At 43.4% G+C, this 16,268-nt stretch overlaps 1 protein-coding gene across 3 annotated transcripts in view; it reads left to right on the forward strand.

Moving 5' to 3' along the window:
* LOC109908973 (serine/threonine-protein kinase SIK3 homolog) overlaps positions 1–16,268 on the forward strand; it is a 47,264-nt gene that overhangs the window by 8,816 nt on the left and 22,180 nt on the right. For 2 of the 3 annotated variants that reach the window (XM_020507795.2, XM_020507796.2), the window contains exons 2-9: positions 11,808–11,924; positions 12,152–12,214; positions 12,462–12,623; positions 12,764–12,888; positions 13,231–13,354; positions 13,456–13,574; positions 13,706–13,816; positions 13,949–14,083. In XM_020507795.2, the coding sequence (XP_020363384.2) occupies positions 12,485–12,623; positions 12,764–12,888; positions 13,231–13,354; positions 13,456–13,574; positions 13,706–13,816; positions 13,949–14,083 (753 nt within the window). In that variant the 5' untranslated portion in view covers positions 11,808–11,924; positions 12,152–12,214; positions 12,462–12,484. Of the gene's footprint in view, positions 1–11,807; positions 11,925–12,151; positions 12,215–12,461; positions 12,624–12,763; positions 12,889–13,230; positions 13,355–13,455; positions 13,575–13,705; positions 13,817–13,948; positions 14,084–16,268 lie in introns of those variants that run through there. The other variant, XM_031795982.1, reaches the window with a different exon arrangement.

Consider the following 16,268-nt stretch of genomic DNA (forward strand, 5'->3'; position numbering starts at 1 on the left):
ACATAGGTAGGGGTGAAGTGACTATGCATAGATAATAAACAGCGGGCGTGGGGGTCAGTCAATGTAAATAGTCTGGTGGCCACTTGATTAATTGTTCAGTCTTATGGCTTGGTGGTAGAAGCTGTTAAGGAGCCTTTTGGACCTAGACTTAGCTCTCCGGCACCACTTGCCGTGCGGTAGCAGAGAGAACAGTCTATGACTTGGGTGATTGGCATCTTTGACATTTTTTTGGCTTTCCTCTGACACTGCCCCTTATATAGGTCCTTGATGGCAGGAAGCTTGGCCCCAGTGATGTACTGGGCCGTACGCACTACCCTCTGTAGCGCCTTATATGCCGAGCAGTTGCCATACCAGGCGGTGATGCAACCGGTCAGGATGCTCTCTGGTGCAGCTGTAAAACATTTTGAGGATCTGGGGACCAATGCCAAATCTTTTCAGTCTTCTGAGGTGTTAAAAAGGTGTTGTTGTGCCCTCTTCACAACTGTCTTGGTGTGTTTGGACCATCATAGTTTGTTGATGATGTGGACACCAAGGAACTTAACTCTCGACCCGCTCCACTACAGCCATTTCAATGTTAAAATATAAGTTAAACAACGTGAAAAAACCCTAACAAAATAACAGTTGGTTAGGAGCACGTAAAACGTCAGCCATCCTCTCGGGCGCCATTCTACCCACTGTAGCAATGAGGTTTGTGCAGTAAGCTATAGGCCCAATACATTATCACCTCATATTGGCTTTGCTTGAATTGCCCTGCCAATGCATTGTTGTTCTGGACATTTTTTTTTACAATTCTATTTCAAAATTTGAGGTAGGTTATATGATCACACCGGTTATAGCTCCGTTGTTGTATTACTTGTGAAGCACAGCTGAGTGAGCGTACATTTAAATAATTAGCTTTTTATTTTATCGGGCTGATGGTGCCTGCATCGAATGGTCAGTCTCAGCTGATGGGGAGAGCAGCAGACTGAGGGTCCGCCTCAACATCCCTCCGGTCTCCCTGTCCTCCACTGACACTGACCAAAAAGGGACACCGTCTTCCATATGATGGCGAAACTCGGGTTGCACTGCATTATTTCTGCCTCATGCATAAGTTCGTTGTTACTCCTATGAACAGAGAAAGTGAAATATTCCTTGATATTAAAAAAGACCCAAGATAATAATAACATCAACACAAGCCTATAGATACACTACTTATTCATTACTGCTGCAGGTCTTGTTGTAGTGCAGAGTGGAAATGGGAAGAATACTCATTTTATGGCTTATAAAAGTGTTGAATATAAAGTGTTGACAGTGCTGAGTAAGAACTTAAACATGAACTCAGTCATAAAAACAGCATCTCGTTGCTGTAGTTGTTGACAGTCTCTCTCTCTTCGCGGTTTTAAATGTTTTGAAATCTGTCTTAACTTTGCTGTAGCTTTCTTTTATACCTGCCACATCACTGCAGACAGTCATCTGAGCCACCCGATTGGCCAGCGGTAGGCCTACAGTGCACATGATTTGCTCTCTGGGCCCGCCGGGAAGGTAGCGTTTGTACCTCCAGAGACATGAAATGGTTCAAAATAGCAACAGTTCACCTACTGTACAACACAAGTCTACGTGTACAACACAAGTCTTTATTGTTGGATTTTTTACGGAAATGTTTGCGATCAACCGGTTGGTGACCACTGCTCTAGAAAGTTGAGTGAAGTTCAAACTCATGCTTCTCTCTGTGGGCTGATATTTCTGCCCAGGAGCTGGGCGGCAGTCTTGAGCTACTGCATGTGCCACGTGCACAGTTTAGGGTGAACATTGCTGTTACCCTACATATTGGTATCTCCAGTGGCGATTTTTAGCATGTAAATCTTGGTGGGGCAAAAAATATATATGTTGGATGCATTCCAGCAAAGCCACCAAACAATACATTAATTGCACTATAACGGTGACAAACAATGCCCACAAACTGTTAGGGCCGACATAAAGCTGTCCCGACCGCAGAGTTCCGACAGCAGAGTCCCGACACTTCTATTATAGAATATTGTGTGTGCTGAATTTACATGTGCAAGCCAAGCACCACCACCTACTAGAGGTCGACCGATTATTCGGACTGGCAGATTTAATTAGGGCCGATGTTATGAAAACATGACAATCGGTAATCTGCTTTTTTGGACACCGATTGTGGCCGTTTAAATTTTTTTACCTTTATTTAACTAAGTAAGTCAGTTAAGAACACATTCTTATTTTCAATGACGGCCTAGGTGGGGAGGTTAACTGCCTTGTTCAGGGGCAGAACAACAGATTTTTACCTTGTCAGCTCGGGGATTCGATCCTGCAACCTTCCGTTTACTAGTCCAACGCTCTAACCACCTGCCCTCCACAAGGAGCCTGCGTGGCAGGCTGACTACCTTTTACGCGAGTGCAACAAGAAGCCAAGGTAAGTTGCTAGCTAGCATTAAACTTATCTTATAAAAAACAATCAACCTTAATTAACATAATCACTAGGTAACTACACATGGTTGATTATATTAGTAGTTTATCTAGCATGCTGGAGGAAATTGTGTCACTTCTCTTGCGTTCCGTGCAAGCAGTCAGGGTATATGCAGCAGTTTGGGCCGCCTTGGCGAACTGTGTGAAGACCATTTATTCCTAACAAAGACCGTAATTAATTTGCCAGAATTGTACATAATTATGACAACATTGAAGGTTGTACAATGTAACAGCAATATTTAGACTTAGGGTTGCCACCCGTTAGATAAAATACGTAACGGTTCCGCATTTCACTGAAATAATAAATGTTTTGTTTTCGAAATGATAGTTTCCGGATTTGACCATATTAATGACCTAAGGCTCATATTTCTGTGTGTTATTATGTTATAATTAAGTCTATGATTTGATAGAGCACTCTGACTGAGCGGTGGTAGGCAGCAGCAGGCTCGTAAGCATTCATTCAAACAGCACTTTCGTGTGCTTCAAGCATTGACCTGTTTATGACTTCAAGCCTATCAACTCCCGAGATTAGGCTGGTGTAACCGATGTGAAATGGCTAGCTAGTTAGCGGTGTGCGCGCTAATAGTGTTTCAATCGGGGACGGCACTCGCTCTGAGACCTTGAAGTAGTTGTTCCCTTTGCTCTGCAAGTGCCGTGGAATTTGTGAAGCAATGGATAACAATGCTTCGAGGGTGGCTGTTTTCGATGTGTTCCTAGTTCGAGCCCAGGTAGGGGCGAGGAGGGGGACGGAAGCTATACTGTTACACTGGCAATACTAAAGTGCCTATAAGAACATCCAATAGTCAAAGGTATATGAAATACAAATGGTATAGAGAGAAATAGTCCTATAATTCCTATAATAACTACAACCTAAAACTTCTTACCTGGGAATATTGAAGACTCATGTTAAAAGGAACCACCAGCTTTCATATGTTCTCATGTTCTGAGCAAGGAACTTAAACTTGAGCTTTTTTACATGGCACATATTGCACTTTTGCTTTCTTCTCCAACACTTTGTTTTTGCATTATTTAAACCAAGTTGAACTTGTTTCATTATTTATTTGAGGCTAAATTGATTTTATTGATGTATTATATTAAGTTAAAATAGAAGTGTTCATTCAGTATTGTTGTCATTATTACAAATAAATAAATAAATAAAAAGAATTGGCCGATTAATCGGTAGCGGCTTTTTTGGGTCCTCCAATAATCGGTATCGACGTTGAAAAATCCTAATCGGTCGACCTCTACCACCTACTATCAGTAGCACTGTCAAAGCTGTACAATACAGTAGCCAAACAAGTACACACCAGGCCATGTATGTGTTTACAATACCGCGTTGGTGAAAATAGACCAAATGATTAGGGTGAGGCACATGGGCTACTAACGGCTTACTACACAACATACACTTAGTATTACTTTCTTAGCTACAGTAACATATCTCCCTGTCATATTACATCATTTATGCAGCAGCATACAATACATTTTTGGACTCACCTGGTGAAGGTGGCACAGCGGTCCTTTGTGGGCAAATTTTGTCATCAAACTTCAATCATCAAAGTCTGGCATTCTCTGAATTTATGGTGGGAACTCTTGGAAAAGAAAATCACAGCCATTCCATTGAATAGCAGGCTAATGTTATTGGTTTCTTTGCAACACTTGCAGATTCCTTCCAAACGACTCATTGTTGAATTTGCGATTTCCAACTTGTTGGGTATTCTTCATGGCCAATGAGCACCGATATGTTTTATCTATAATTTATCCTCGTTATTTCTCTTAATTTGACAAGGATTTAAAAGGATTTGCCAGTAGATTGTCGACTTGATGACAACTGATGATGACTGCTAGCTAAGACTTTGAAAGGTAGATGTTGACATGATCAGTCCAATCAAAGCTATTGTAGATAAATGTGATTTGATGTAATTTTATCTGTGGCCAATGACCTTGAGCCTTCTTGGATGGGCACTAATAATCTAAGTCTATAGCAGAACCCAAAGGGCTCAAATTCTTGATGTCTACCCTTAAAGGTGGGTAACGTAGTGTCCCTGAGCCAATCACGGTGCAATGTTGAGCCAATCACGGTGCAATGCTCCTATTTTCAGCTAGCCTGCCCCACAACCACAGAAAGCACTGAGCTAGGCTGAAACGCCTGCATTTTGGAGCTGCCTGTTTGCATGCGGCTTTATTAACTCAATTATATATATACACAACCGTTCAAAAGTTTGGGCTCACTTAGAAATGTCCTTGTTTTTGTCCATTAAAATAACATCGAATTGATCAGAAATACAGTGTAGACATTGTTAATGTTGTAAATTACAATTGTAGCTGGAAACCTCTGATTTTTAATGGAATATCTACGTAGGAGTACAGAGGCCCATTACCAGCAACCTTCACTCCTGTGTTCCAATGGCACGTTGTGTTAGCTAATCCAAGTGTCATTTTAAAAGGTTAATTGATCATTAGATAACCCTGAAAACTGTTGTGCTAATTAAAGAAGCAAAAAAAGTATCTGGTGCATCAGCACTTGTGGATTCGAATACAGGCTCAAAATGGCCAGAAACAAAGACTTTTCTTCTGAAACTCGTCAGTCTATTCTTGTTCAGAGAAGTTAAGGCTATTCCATGCGAGAAATTGCCAAGAAACTGAAGCTCTGATAGAATGCTGTGTACTACTCCCTTCACAGAACAGCGCAAACTGGCCCTAACCAGAATAGAATGAGGAGTTGGAGGCCCCGGTGCACAACTGAGCAAGAGGACAAGTACATTAGTGTGTCTAGTTTGAGAAACAGACGCTTCACAAGTCCTCAACCTTCAGCTTCATTAAATAGTACCCGAAAAACAGCAGTCTCAACGTCAACAGAGAAGAGGCGACTCCGGGATGCTGGCCTCAGAGCTGCAAAGAAAAAGCCGTATCCCAGACTGGCCAATAAAAATAAAAGATTAAGATGGTCAAAAGAACACAAACACTGGACAGAGGAAGATTGGAAAAAAGTGTTATGGACAGACAAATCTAAGTTTGAGGTGTTCGGATCACAAAGAAGAACATTCATTAGACTCAGAAAAGATGCTGGAGGAATGCTTGACGCCATCTGTCAAGCATGGTGGAGGCAATGTGATGGTAAAGTGGGAGATTTCTACAGGGTAAAAGGGATCTTGAAGGAAAGCCATCACTCCATTTTGCAACGCCATGCCATACCCTGTGGACGGCGCTTAATTGGAGCCAATTTCCTCCTACAACAAGACAATAACCCAAAGCACAGCTCCAAACTATGCAATAACTATTTAGGGAAGAAGCAGTCAGCTGGTATGTCTATAATGGAGTGGCCAGCACAGTCACCGGATCTCAACCCTATTGAACTGTAAGTGCCCATCAAGCCAATCCAACTTGTAGAATGTGCTTCAGGAAGCATGGGGTGACATCTCTTCAGATTACCTCAACAAATTGACAACTAGAATGCCAAAGGTCTGCAAGGCTGTAATTGCTGCAAATGGAAGATTCTTTGACGAAAGCAAAGTTTGAAGGACACTATTATTTCAATTAAAAATAATTATTTATAACCTTTTCAACGTCTTGACTATATTTCCTATTCATTTTGCAACTCATTTCATGTATGTTTTCCTGGAAAACAAGGACATTTCTAAGTGACCCAGATCTTTTGAACAGTAGTGTATATTTCTTTGCATTGTTTGCAAACTGATATGTGACGTGTATCCCACATGATATCATTATAGGCCAGGCTAAAGCCACAAAACCAGTCTGTTTCATTTAGTTTGTGTTAACCTCCTTTGTTCTATTGTAACTTTTTAAACATCATTTGTATTCCGTCTTCGATATCCAGATTGACATTTTTTGTTTTTCATATTCGACTCTCTGAGCTCTCCACGGTCATCCGCTGTTATATAAAGCCTGAAAGGAATTTCATGATGACAGTCGTCGTTTGTATATGAAACTTGAAAAGTCCTCTTGTCCACATTCCGTTGGTGTAATTGTCAGCAGCACAGTCGCGTTGTTTAGAGCGCCTTGCCCCAAATAATCTGCTGGCGTGGTAAACCTATTTCTTTCTCCTGTTCATTTTGTTCCTGGTTGCTACGTCTCAGCAGTGGCGTAGTGCGATGGTTAGGTCAACAGTCTTGTGATCGCGGGGGCTATGTGACACTTAACCGTCTCTCTTCTGTATCCATATCTTTCAATGGAAAATTCCCAAAGTAATGCAGGCCAGACACGTCACCCCTCCCAAGTAGATTACTGTAACTATAACTGTACATTATAAACCAGCCAGTAGTTCCAACTACAACTGGCTATTGAACTGAATTGCGTGTGTGAGGAAATGAGTTGCGCTAGTCATTATGATAGTGTGTCCAAACTCCTCTATTGGTGCTCAGCTTATCAGGCCAAATGATGTTCTCTCAAACATCCTGCAGGCGCCAGCTTTTATAGGCCAGCGTAGCTCTCTCTTCCAGTTTTGATTTCGTCCCGATTTCCTTATTTTGAGTCCATTTGCATGGAGAGGGACTTGATGTTCCCAAAGTATTTGGGTTTGCAGCGTGAGACCGGGAGTGTGAACTCAATGCCCCCATGACCTTTCTCCCTCATTTGGTCTTTTCTGTTTTTACTGTGTAATACCAGTTTGTGTGTGTGGTGTTCATTCTGTGTGTGTGTGTGGTGTTCATTCTGTGTGTAGTGTGGTGTTCATTCTCTCTCTCTGTGTGTGTGTGTGTGTGTGTGTGTGGTCATTGTGTGTGTGTGGTCATTGTTTGTGTTGTGTTGTGCTCACTGTGTGTGTAGTGTGGTGGTTATTCTGTGTGTGTGTGTAGTGTGGTGGTCATTCTGTGTGTGGTGTTCACTGTGTGTGTAGTGTGGTGTTCACTGTGTGTGTAGTGTGGTGGTCATTCTGTGTGTGGTGTTAAATTGTGTTTGTGTATGTGTGGTGTTCGTTCTGTGTGTGGTGTGGTGTTCAATGTGTGTATTGTGTGTGTGTGTTTTTCTGCTCCAGATGCTGGGCCTCGTACCCACAATGGGGTGGAGGGGTGCTAGAACACCATGTGCCTGGCTCTTCCTTTTCCTGTCCGCTAGCCGGAAATGGGCCCGCAGCTTGCTCTCAGATGGCCCCATTCTATTATCTCGGCCAAGAACAGAGAGGGGGAAGAGTAGCATCAGATATTCCCACTATTCCCAGAATGTGAAGCCAGCTCACAAGGATGTTTAGAGAGCAGGTTTTCGTCTCATTCTTGACAGACCATCGCATTACACTGCTAATTTATTCATTTATTCATTAGCCTAAAACCTGACGTCGAGCTGACACGTCACAGTTAGTGGTAAAAGATAGCACCGTCAGAATTGATTAGATCAGCAAGGTGTCAAACTCAATTGCTGGAGGGTCGTGTGTTTGCGAGGTTTCCCACCTCCCTTGTACTTGATGGATACATTTAAGGTAATTGATTAGTTAGGAGCCCCTCACCCGGTTGTCTAGGTCTTCATTAGACACAAAAAGGAAATAACAAAAACAAGCAAAAACACACAGTGCCTTCAAAAAGTATTCATACCCCTTGACTTATTCCACATTTTGTTGTTACAGCCTGAATTCAAAATGGATAAAAACATTCTCACCCATCTACACACAATACCCTTTAATTACAAAGTGAAAATATGTTTTTAGAATTGTTTTCAAATGGATTGAAAATGAAATACATTTACATAAGTATTCACACCCCTGAGACAATACACAGTGATTACAGCTGTTAGTCTTTCTTGGTAAGTCTAAGAGCTTTGCACACCTGAATTCTACAATATTTGTCTGTTATTCTTTTCAAAATTATTCAAGCTCTGTCAAGTTGATTATTGATCATTCCTAGACAAACATTCACTGTCATCTTGGTAAGCAACTCCATTGTAGATGTGGCCTTGTGTTCCCATTGTCTGGTGGAAAGCAGACTGAGCCAGGTTTTCCTCTAGGATTTGTCCTGTGCTTAGCTCCATCTGTTTATTTTTTATCCTGAAAAACTCTGCAGTTCTTAACGATTACAAGCATACCCATAACATGATGCGGCCACCACTATGCTTGAAAATATGGAGAGTGATACTCAGTAATGTGTTGTATTGGATTTGCCCCAAACATCATGCTTTGTATTCAGGCCAAAAATGTAATTGCTGTGAAATGTTTTTTTTTTGCAGTATTACGTGTGTTTTCTTTAGTTTTTTTGTACAATACAAAACATACAAACGACAACATACAGATGCACACAAACATCCACAACATCAACTCTGCCCAGAACCACCTGATCACAGCATCATCTCCAGTGCCAGTAACACTCTCTGCCACATGGCCTCAAACTGCACCATGTTGTTTCTCTCTGTTGCCCACGCGTACTTTCAACATTTAGATAATAAAGCATTTGACCTTTCCATTGTGTTAACGATGGGGAATTGGTTGATTTCCAGTTAGGTATACATTTTTTTCAAAATGATTGATGAGAAATGAATCGCCCAACCCACTGGGTATCTGAATGCACCCTCATATGCCTAATTGCAAACAGGACGCATGTTTTGGAATATTTGTTATTCTGTACAGGCTTCTTTCTTTTCACTCCCATTTAGGTTCGTATTGTGGACTAACTACAATGTCGTTGATCCATCTTCAGTTTTCTCCTATCACAGCCGTTCAACTCAAACTGTTTGAAAGTCACCATTGACCTCATGGTGAAATCCCCAAAATCTCTCCGGCAACTGATTTGGGAAGGATGCCTGTATCTTTGTGGTAACTGGGTGTATTGGTACAACATCGAAAGTGTAATTTAATAACTTCACCATGCTCAAAGGGATATTCAATGTCTGCTTTCAAGATTTTTTAAATATTTTTTTTACCCATCTACCAATTAGGTGCCATTCTTTGTGAGGCGTTGGAAAACCTCCCTGGTCTTTGTGGTTGAATCTGTGTTTGAAATCCACTCGCTCGCCTGAGGGACCGTACAATTATCTGTATGTGTGGGATACAGAGATGAGGTAGTCATTAAAAAATCATGTTGCACAAAGAGTGAGTCCATGCAACTTATTATGTGCATCGCTAAGGACATTATTATTCCTGCACTTATTCAGGCTTGCCAGAACAAAGTGGTGCAATACTTATTGACTCAAGACATTTTCATTTTTTATTAATTTTGAAAAACATAATTCCACTTTGACATTGTGGGGTATTTAATTCAATTTAAATTCAGGCTGTAACAAAACAAAATGTGGAAAAAGTCGAGTGGCGTGAATACTTTCTGAAGGTGCTGTAGCCCTCAAGGAATTGAGTTTGACACCCCTGGATTGTATACGCTGACCTGTTATTTCAGTGCCATTATGTTAGTTAACCCCTCCCCAAAGGTCTCTGTCAATGTCAGGTTAGCTGGGGGGGGCTCAGTTTAGTTGTAGGCGTGCGCCCCTCGTTGGGTCTTTGACAGGCGTTAGGCTATTTATAAAATCCATGTCTTCTTTATTATATGATGAACATGTTAGGCTAATTCCTCGAACCTATAAGGCAAATTCCCTGGCTTTTGCGGATGGTGTGAGATGAGAGGTGGGAATATTTGCTCTCTTTGTCTCCGTGTGGGTGTTTCTGTGGTTCTTTATCTAAGCCAAAGGAAGTATCTGATTATCTGATATACATTTATTTTTAATTCACCTTTATTTAACCAGGTAGGCAAGTTGAGAACAAGTTCTCATTTGCAATTGCGACCTGGCCAAGATGGGGCGGCAGGGTAGCCTAGTGGTTTTACGATGGTATGTTTGGCAGCATGCGTGAAGGATGCTTTGTTGCGAAATAGGAAGCCAATTCTAGATTTAACTTTGGATTGGAGATGTTTAATGTGAGTCTGGAAGGAGAGTTTACAGTCTAACCAGACACCTGGGTATTTGTAGTTGTCCACATATTCTAAGTCAGAACCATCCAGAGTAGTGATGCTGGACAAGCGGGGCAGGTGCAGGCAGCGATCGGTTGAAGAGCATGCATTTGGTTTTACTTGTATTTAAGAGCAGTTGGAGGCCACGGAAGGAGAGTTGTATGGCATTGAAGCTCATCTGGAGGGTTGTTAACACAGTGTCCAAAGACGGGCCAGAAGTATACAGAATGATGTCATTTGCGTAGAGGTGGATCAGAGACTCACCAGCAGCAAGAACGACATCATTGATGTATACAGAGAAGAGAGTTAGCCCAATAATTGAACCCTGTGGCACCCCCATAGAGACTGCCAGAGGCCCGGGCAACAGGCCTTCCGATTTGACACACTGAACTCTATCAGAGAAGTAGTTGGTGAACCAGGCGAGGCAATCATTTGAGAAACCAAGGCTATCGAGTCTGCCGATGAGGATGTGGTGATTGACAGAGTCGAAAGCCTTGGCCAGGTCAATGAATACGGCTGCACAGTATTGTTTCTTATCGATGGCGGTTAAGATATTGTTTAGGACCTTGAGCATGGCTGAGGTGCACCCATGACCAGCTCTGAAACCAGATTGCATAGCGGAGAAGGTGCGGTGGGATTCGAAATGGTCGGTAATCTGTTTGTTGACTTGGCTTTCGAAGACCTTAGAAAGACAGGGTAGGATAGATATAGGTCTGTAGCAGTTTGGGTCAAGAGTGCCCCCCCCCCCCTTTGAAGAGGGGGATGACCGCAGCTGCTTTCCAATCTTTGGGCATCTCAGACGACACAAAAGAGGTTGAACAGGCTAGTAATAGGGGTTGCAACAATTTCGGCAGATAATTTTTAGAAAGAGAAGGTCCAGATTGTCTAGCCCGGCTGATTTATAGGGGTTCAGATTTTGCAGCTCTTTCAGAACATTAGCTGACTGGATTTGGGAGAAGGAGAAATGGGGAAGGCTTGGGCGAGTTGCTGTTGGGGGTACAGTGCTGTTGACCGGGGTAGGGGTAGCTAGGTGGAAAGCATGGCCAGCCGTATAAAAATGCTTATTGAAATTCTCAATTATGGTGGATTTATCGGTGGTGACAGAGTTTCCTATCCTCAGTGCAGTGGGCAGCTGGGAGGAGGTGTTCTTATTCTCCATGGACTTTACAGTCCCAGAACATTTTTGGTTTTGTGTTGCAGGAAGCAAATTTCTGCTTGATAAAGCTAGCCTTGGCTGAGTTCCAAATGGCACTCTACTACCTATACAGTGCACTACCTTTAGTGCAGTCAATAGGGAATAGGGTGCCACTGTGTCCCTGATCAGTGCTCTGACTTTGACCTCCTGTTGATGAGTCAGGTATGGTCACTCATTGATGAGTCATTTTGCTCAAATGGTTTTGGTTCGCTTGAAATGGTTCAATAGATATCTTGTACTAACTCCCACTCCATTGTCTTTCTGTCTCTGTTCAGGTGGCCATCAAAATAGTGGACAAGACCCAGCTGGACGATGAGAACTTGAAGAAGATCTTCAGGGAGGTGCAGATCATGAAGATGCTGAGGCACCCTCACATCATTCGTCTCTACCAGGTCAGTAGATCACAGCTCTGGGGTGGAGTTTGCTCTAAGTACAGATCTAGGATCCCTTCCCACAACCATAACCTTAACTGTTTGTATGGAGAATGCAAATCTGACCCAAGATCAGTGTCTACAGGCAACTTCACCCTAAACCGGATCCACACTGCTGATGCCGTATGTTTAGTGATGTTGACTGAAGCGGTTATATTGTCAATGCAAATGTCTGTCTCTCTCATCAGGTAATGGAGACCGAGAGGATGATCTACCTGGTAACAGAATATGCCAGTGGCGGGGAGATTTTGGTAAGTTTGTCTTTTGTAGTGAGCCATTGTCTTTTTGTATGCTCCACTTGTGCACAATTGTATGGTTTACTACCTATGTCAATGGCTCTGACTAGTGACTATCTGTTTGTCTGTGATCCTGCGTTTGACGTCGTCATTGTTTCAATGTGATGTGAAGTGGTGGATCTCGGGGAAATGCAAAGCAAAACCCCTGTAAAAGGCAAATTAACTGAATTTGAACTTTGGCCTCTCGCCTGTCTGTGTTCAGACCACCTGGTGGCCCACGGCAGGATGGCGGAGAAGGACGCGCGGCGGAAGTTTAAGCAGATCGTGGCGGCCGTCCACTTCTGCCACTGCCGCAACATCGTCCACCGAGACCTGAAGGCCGAAAACCTGCTCCTGGACCACAATCTCAACATCAAGATTGCCGGTATAGTTTTTCACTTGATTTCTAGGAGTGTGTTGGGGTTGATCACAGGAAGAGAAGGTTTATCCCCCCCCCCCCCCTCGCTTATCTCCTCTCTTTTTTTCCCTCCTCTCTTTTTTTGAACTTCCCTCTGTCCATGGAAGACTTTGGCTTCAGTAACCTGTTCTCCAGAGGCCAGCTACTAAAGACCTGGTGTGGGAGTCCTCCCTATGCTGCCCCAGAGCTCTTTGAAGGGAAGGAGTACGACGGACCCAAAGTGGACATCTGGGTCAGTGTCCTAGTCTTAGTAATCCTAGTTCCTATAAGAAACGACCACAGCTACTCCTCATAGCCTACACTGGACCATGGCTACATCCCAGTTCACACTTCCCGGCATAGATTTAACATTGGTCGACATTTCTTCCAGCCCATACTTACACCCCAATCCAGTGCTTTCAAATCCAACAGGGAGTGTGTCTATGCCCACTTTTGGAAAAGGGTGGAGAGTCTCACCTATAAGGGATTACTCCTCATCCTCATCCTCATCCTCTCTCTCTCTCTCTCTCTCGCTCTCTCGCTCGCTCTCTCTCTCTCTCTCTCTCGCTCTCTCGCTCTCTCTCTCTGTGTGTAGAGTTTGGGCGTGGTGCTATATGTTCTGGTGTGTGGTGCCTTGCCGTTTGACGGCAGCACCCTCCAGAACCTGAGGGCCCGGGTGCTGAGCGGGAAGTTCCGCATCCCCTTCTTCATGTCCACAGGTGAGACCCGATGCCAGCACTAGTACCTTGCAAGTTGAAACAATGGTGTCTTGGCTGCTGTGAGTTGTGTTGCTCTTCTGACGCCGTGTTCTCTCTGACAGACTGTGAGTACCTGATCCGACACATGCTGGTGCTGGAGCCCAGTAGGCGCCTCTCCATGGAGCAGATCTGTAAGAACAAGTGGATGAAGCAGGGAGACCCCGACCCAGAGTTTGAGAGGGTGAGTTCCCGAACTCTGGGTCTATCGAGCTGCTTTTGGATGATCTGGCAAGACTGCTCTGACCTATTGTCTTTGATTTCAATGAAGGATGGACCCAACGTTTTAATGGAATTTCTGTCTCTCTCTCTCAGTTGATAGTGGAATGTGAGCAGGTGAAGTCTGAGCGGGAGACAGAGCTCATCAACGAGCAGGTGCTGATGGCCATGTCTGAGATGGGACTGGACCGCGAGCGCACACTCCAAGTGGGACCAACACACTCTCACACACACACACTAGACACAAGATTGTTGCAGTAGACAAACGCTGTTGTGCATATGAAATGCCATTAGCTAACGGTTGTCTTGTTTCACCCCTCTCTCGCCCGTTCTCTCCAGTCTCTGCACACTGATGCATACGATCACTACAGCGCCATCTACAGCCTGCTCTCTGACCGCCTGAAGAAACACAAGACCCTGCGCGTGGCCCCGCCCACACCCCGCCCCATTGGCTACCCTCTCAACGCTGTACAGGTAACCTTTGCCCCTCGGATCTACAGATTCTAAGGAATCTGATTTGATTGGTTACTAAGATTATATGGAACGGATACCATATCATGGTTTAGTTATACAATTAGGTGTCTTTTTGGGGGTTAGAGGTATATAACTTGTGGAGCAAACTGGCCTAATGTAGTTCACTTTAGAAAAAGATAAATTGTATTTTTGTATTTCTCCCCTCCCCCTTCCGTCGGTTCACTCTCGTGCATTTCTCCGGTAGTCACTACTTTACCTCAGATCCCTTTGTACTTCAGTGAATGATGAAGCCTACAAGAGAGGAATGGAAACGTCTCGTTGCAGCCAAGGACACATCACTAACATCAGAGCCATTCAAAGGAAAGAGCGATGTTTTAGCGACATTTGATAGTTGTCTTTGACAACGAAGGAACTGAGTAGAAGGCTTGGGCTCCCAAATTGGCGCTGCGGTCTAAGGCACTGCATCTCAGTGCTTGAGGCGTCACTGCAGCACTATTACCTTGCAGCACTAGTACCGGCTATATCACAACCGGCCGTGATTGGGAGTCCCATAGGGCAGCGCACAATTGGCCCAGCCTTGCCCATGTAGGCATCATTGTTAATACGTTTTTAACTGACTTGCCTAGTTAAAGGTAAAAAAATAAATCAAAATACTGCAGTTTAATCAAATGCCAACCGGAGAACGGATCAAGCGGCATTAGCTGCTTTACTACTGACAACGTTACCGGTCAAGCCCAATTGTTTGCCTATTTAACTAAACCTGTTCCATCTGAGGTGAAGAGGAGGATTGCCTGTACTACGATAGGGTGGCAGATATGGGTGCCAAAGACCTCCGGCCATTTAATCTGGTTTAGGGCAAAGGTTTTGAAATCGAGGCCCAAAGTCCATATCGGTTAATGAAACCGACTCTGGGTAAGTAGAAGGGCTGCCTTCATTGCCAACATCTCATAATGTTGTTGTTATTATCAGCTGTTTGTGGAGGCAACTGTCTCTTGAGCGCTGAGCACCAGTCAAACGGAGAAGTTATTATGGCTACTCGCACTCAGAGCGGTGGGGGGACAGACAGACAGACGAGCAGCTAACGGAAGCTATTTCTGCGCGTAAACATTTGCGCAGGATGGGAGTGATTTTTATCAGGACAGGAAAGTTCCGGGTTATAGAATTGTTGCGGGATCAGAACAGTACAGGGAGAAATGTACAAGACTTGACAGGATTGAATTTTCACACCCGTATCAATCTTTAAAAGACAGAACTGAATGTGAGTACTTAGTACACTGAGTTCAGAGCTCACACTTGTTTAGTCTATGGAAGAAGTTAGTAGTTTATTAATTTAGTAGTTTAGAGATTAGTGCTTTACAGTAACAAGATTTTTAATGTTTTTTTGTGATATTTCCAGGCAGAAATGCTTGATTTTGCTGCGGCAATTCTGACATTTTGATGGCAACATGCAATGATTTTGCCCGATTTGATGAGGAAAAGTTTGACGTGTAGCTTGATTGAACCATATTATGCGGTGATTGGTTTAAATTGCAAGCCCTCTTTGTACTGCGGTGATTGGTTTAAATTGCAAGCCCTCTTTGTACTGCGGTGATTGGTTTAAATTGCAAGCCCTCTTTGTACTGCGGTGATTGGTTTAAATTGCAAGCCCTCTTTGTACTGCGGTGATTGGTTTAAATTGCAAGCCCTCTTTGTACTGCGGTGATTGGTTTAAATTGCAAGCCCTCTTTGTACTGCGGTGATTGGTTCAAATTGCAAGCCCTCTTTTTCTACTGCGGTGATTGGTTTAAATTGCAAGCCCTCTTTTTGTACTGCGGTGATTGGTTTAAATTGCAAGCCCTCTTTTTGTACTGCGGTGATTGGTTTAAATTGCAAGCCCTCTTTTTGTACTGCGGTGATTGGTTTAAATTGCAAGCCCTCTTTGTACTGCGGTGATTGGTTTAAATTGCAAGCCCTCTTTTTGTACTGCGGTGATTGGTTTAAATTGCAAGCCCTCTTTTTGTACTGCGGTGATTGGTTTAAATTGCAAGCCCTCTTTTTGTACTGCGGTGATTGGTTTAAATTGCAAGCCCTCTTTTTGTACTGCGGTGATTGGTTTAAATTGCAAGCCCTCTTTTTGTACTGCGGTGATTGGTTTAAATTGCAAGCCCTCTTTGTACTGCGGTGATTGGTTTAAATTGCAAGCCCT

The sequence above is a fragment of the Oncorhynchus kisutch genome, linkage group LG18 (assembly GCF_002021735.2).
Source record: "Oncorhynchus kisutch isolate 150728-3 linkage group LG18, Okis_V2, whole genome shotgun sequence".
NCBI classification, from domain to species: Eukaryota; Metazoa; Chordata; class Actinopteri; order Salmoniformes; family Salmonidae; genus Oncorhynchus; species Oncorhynchus kisutch.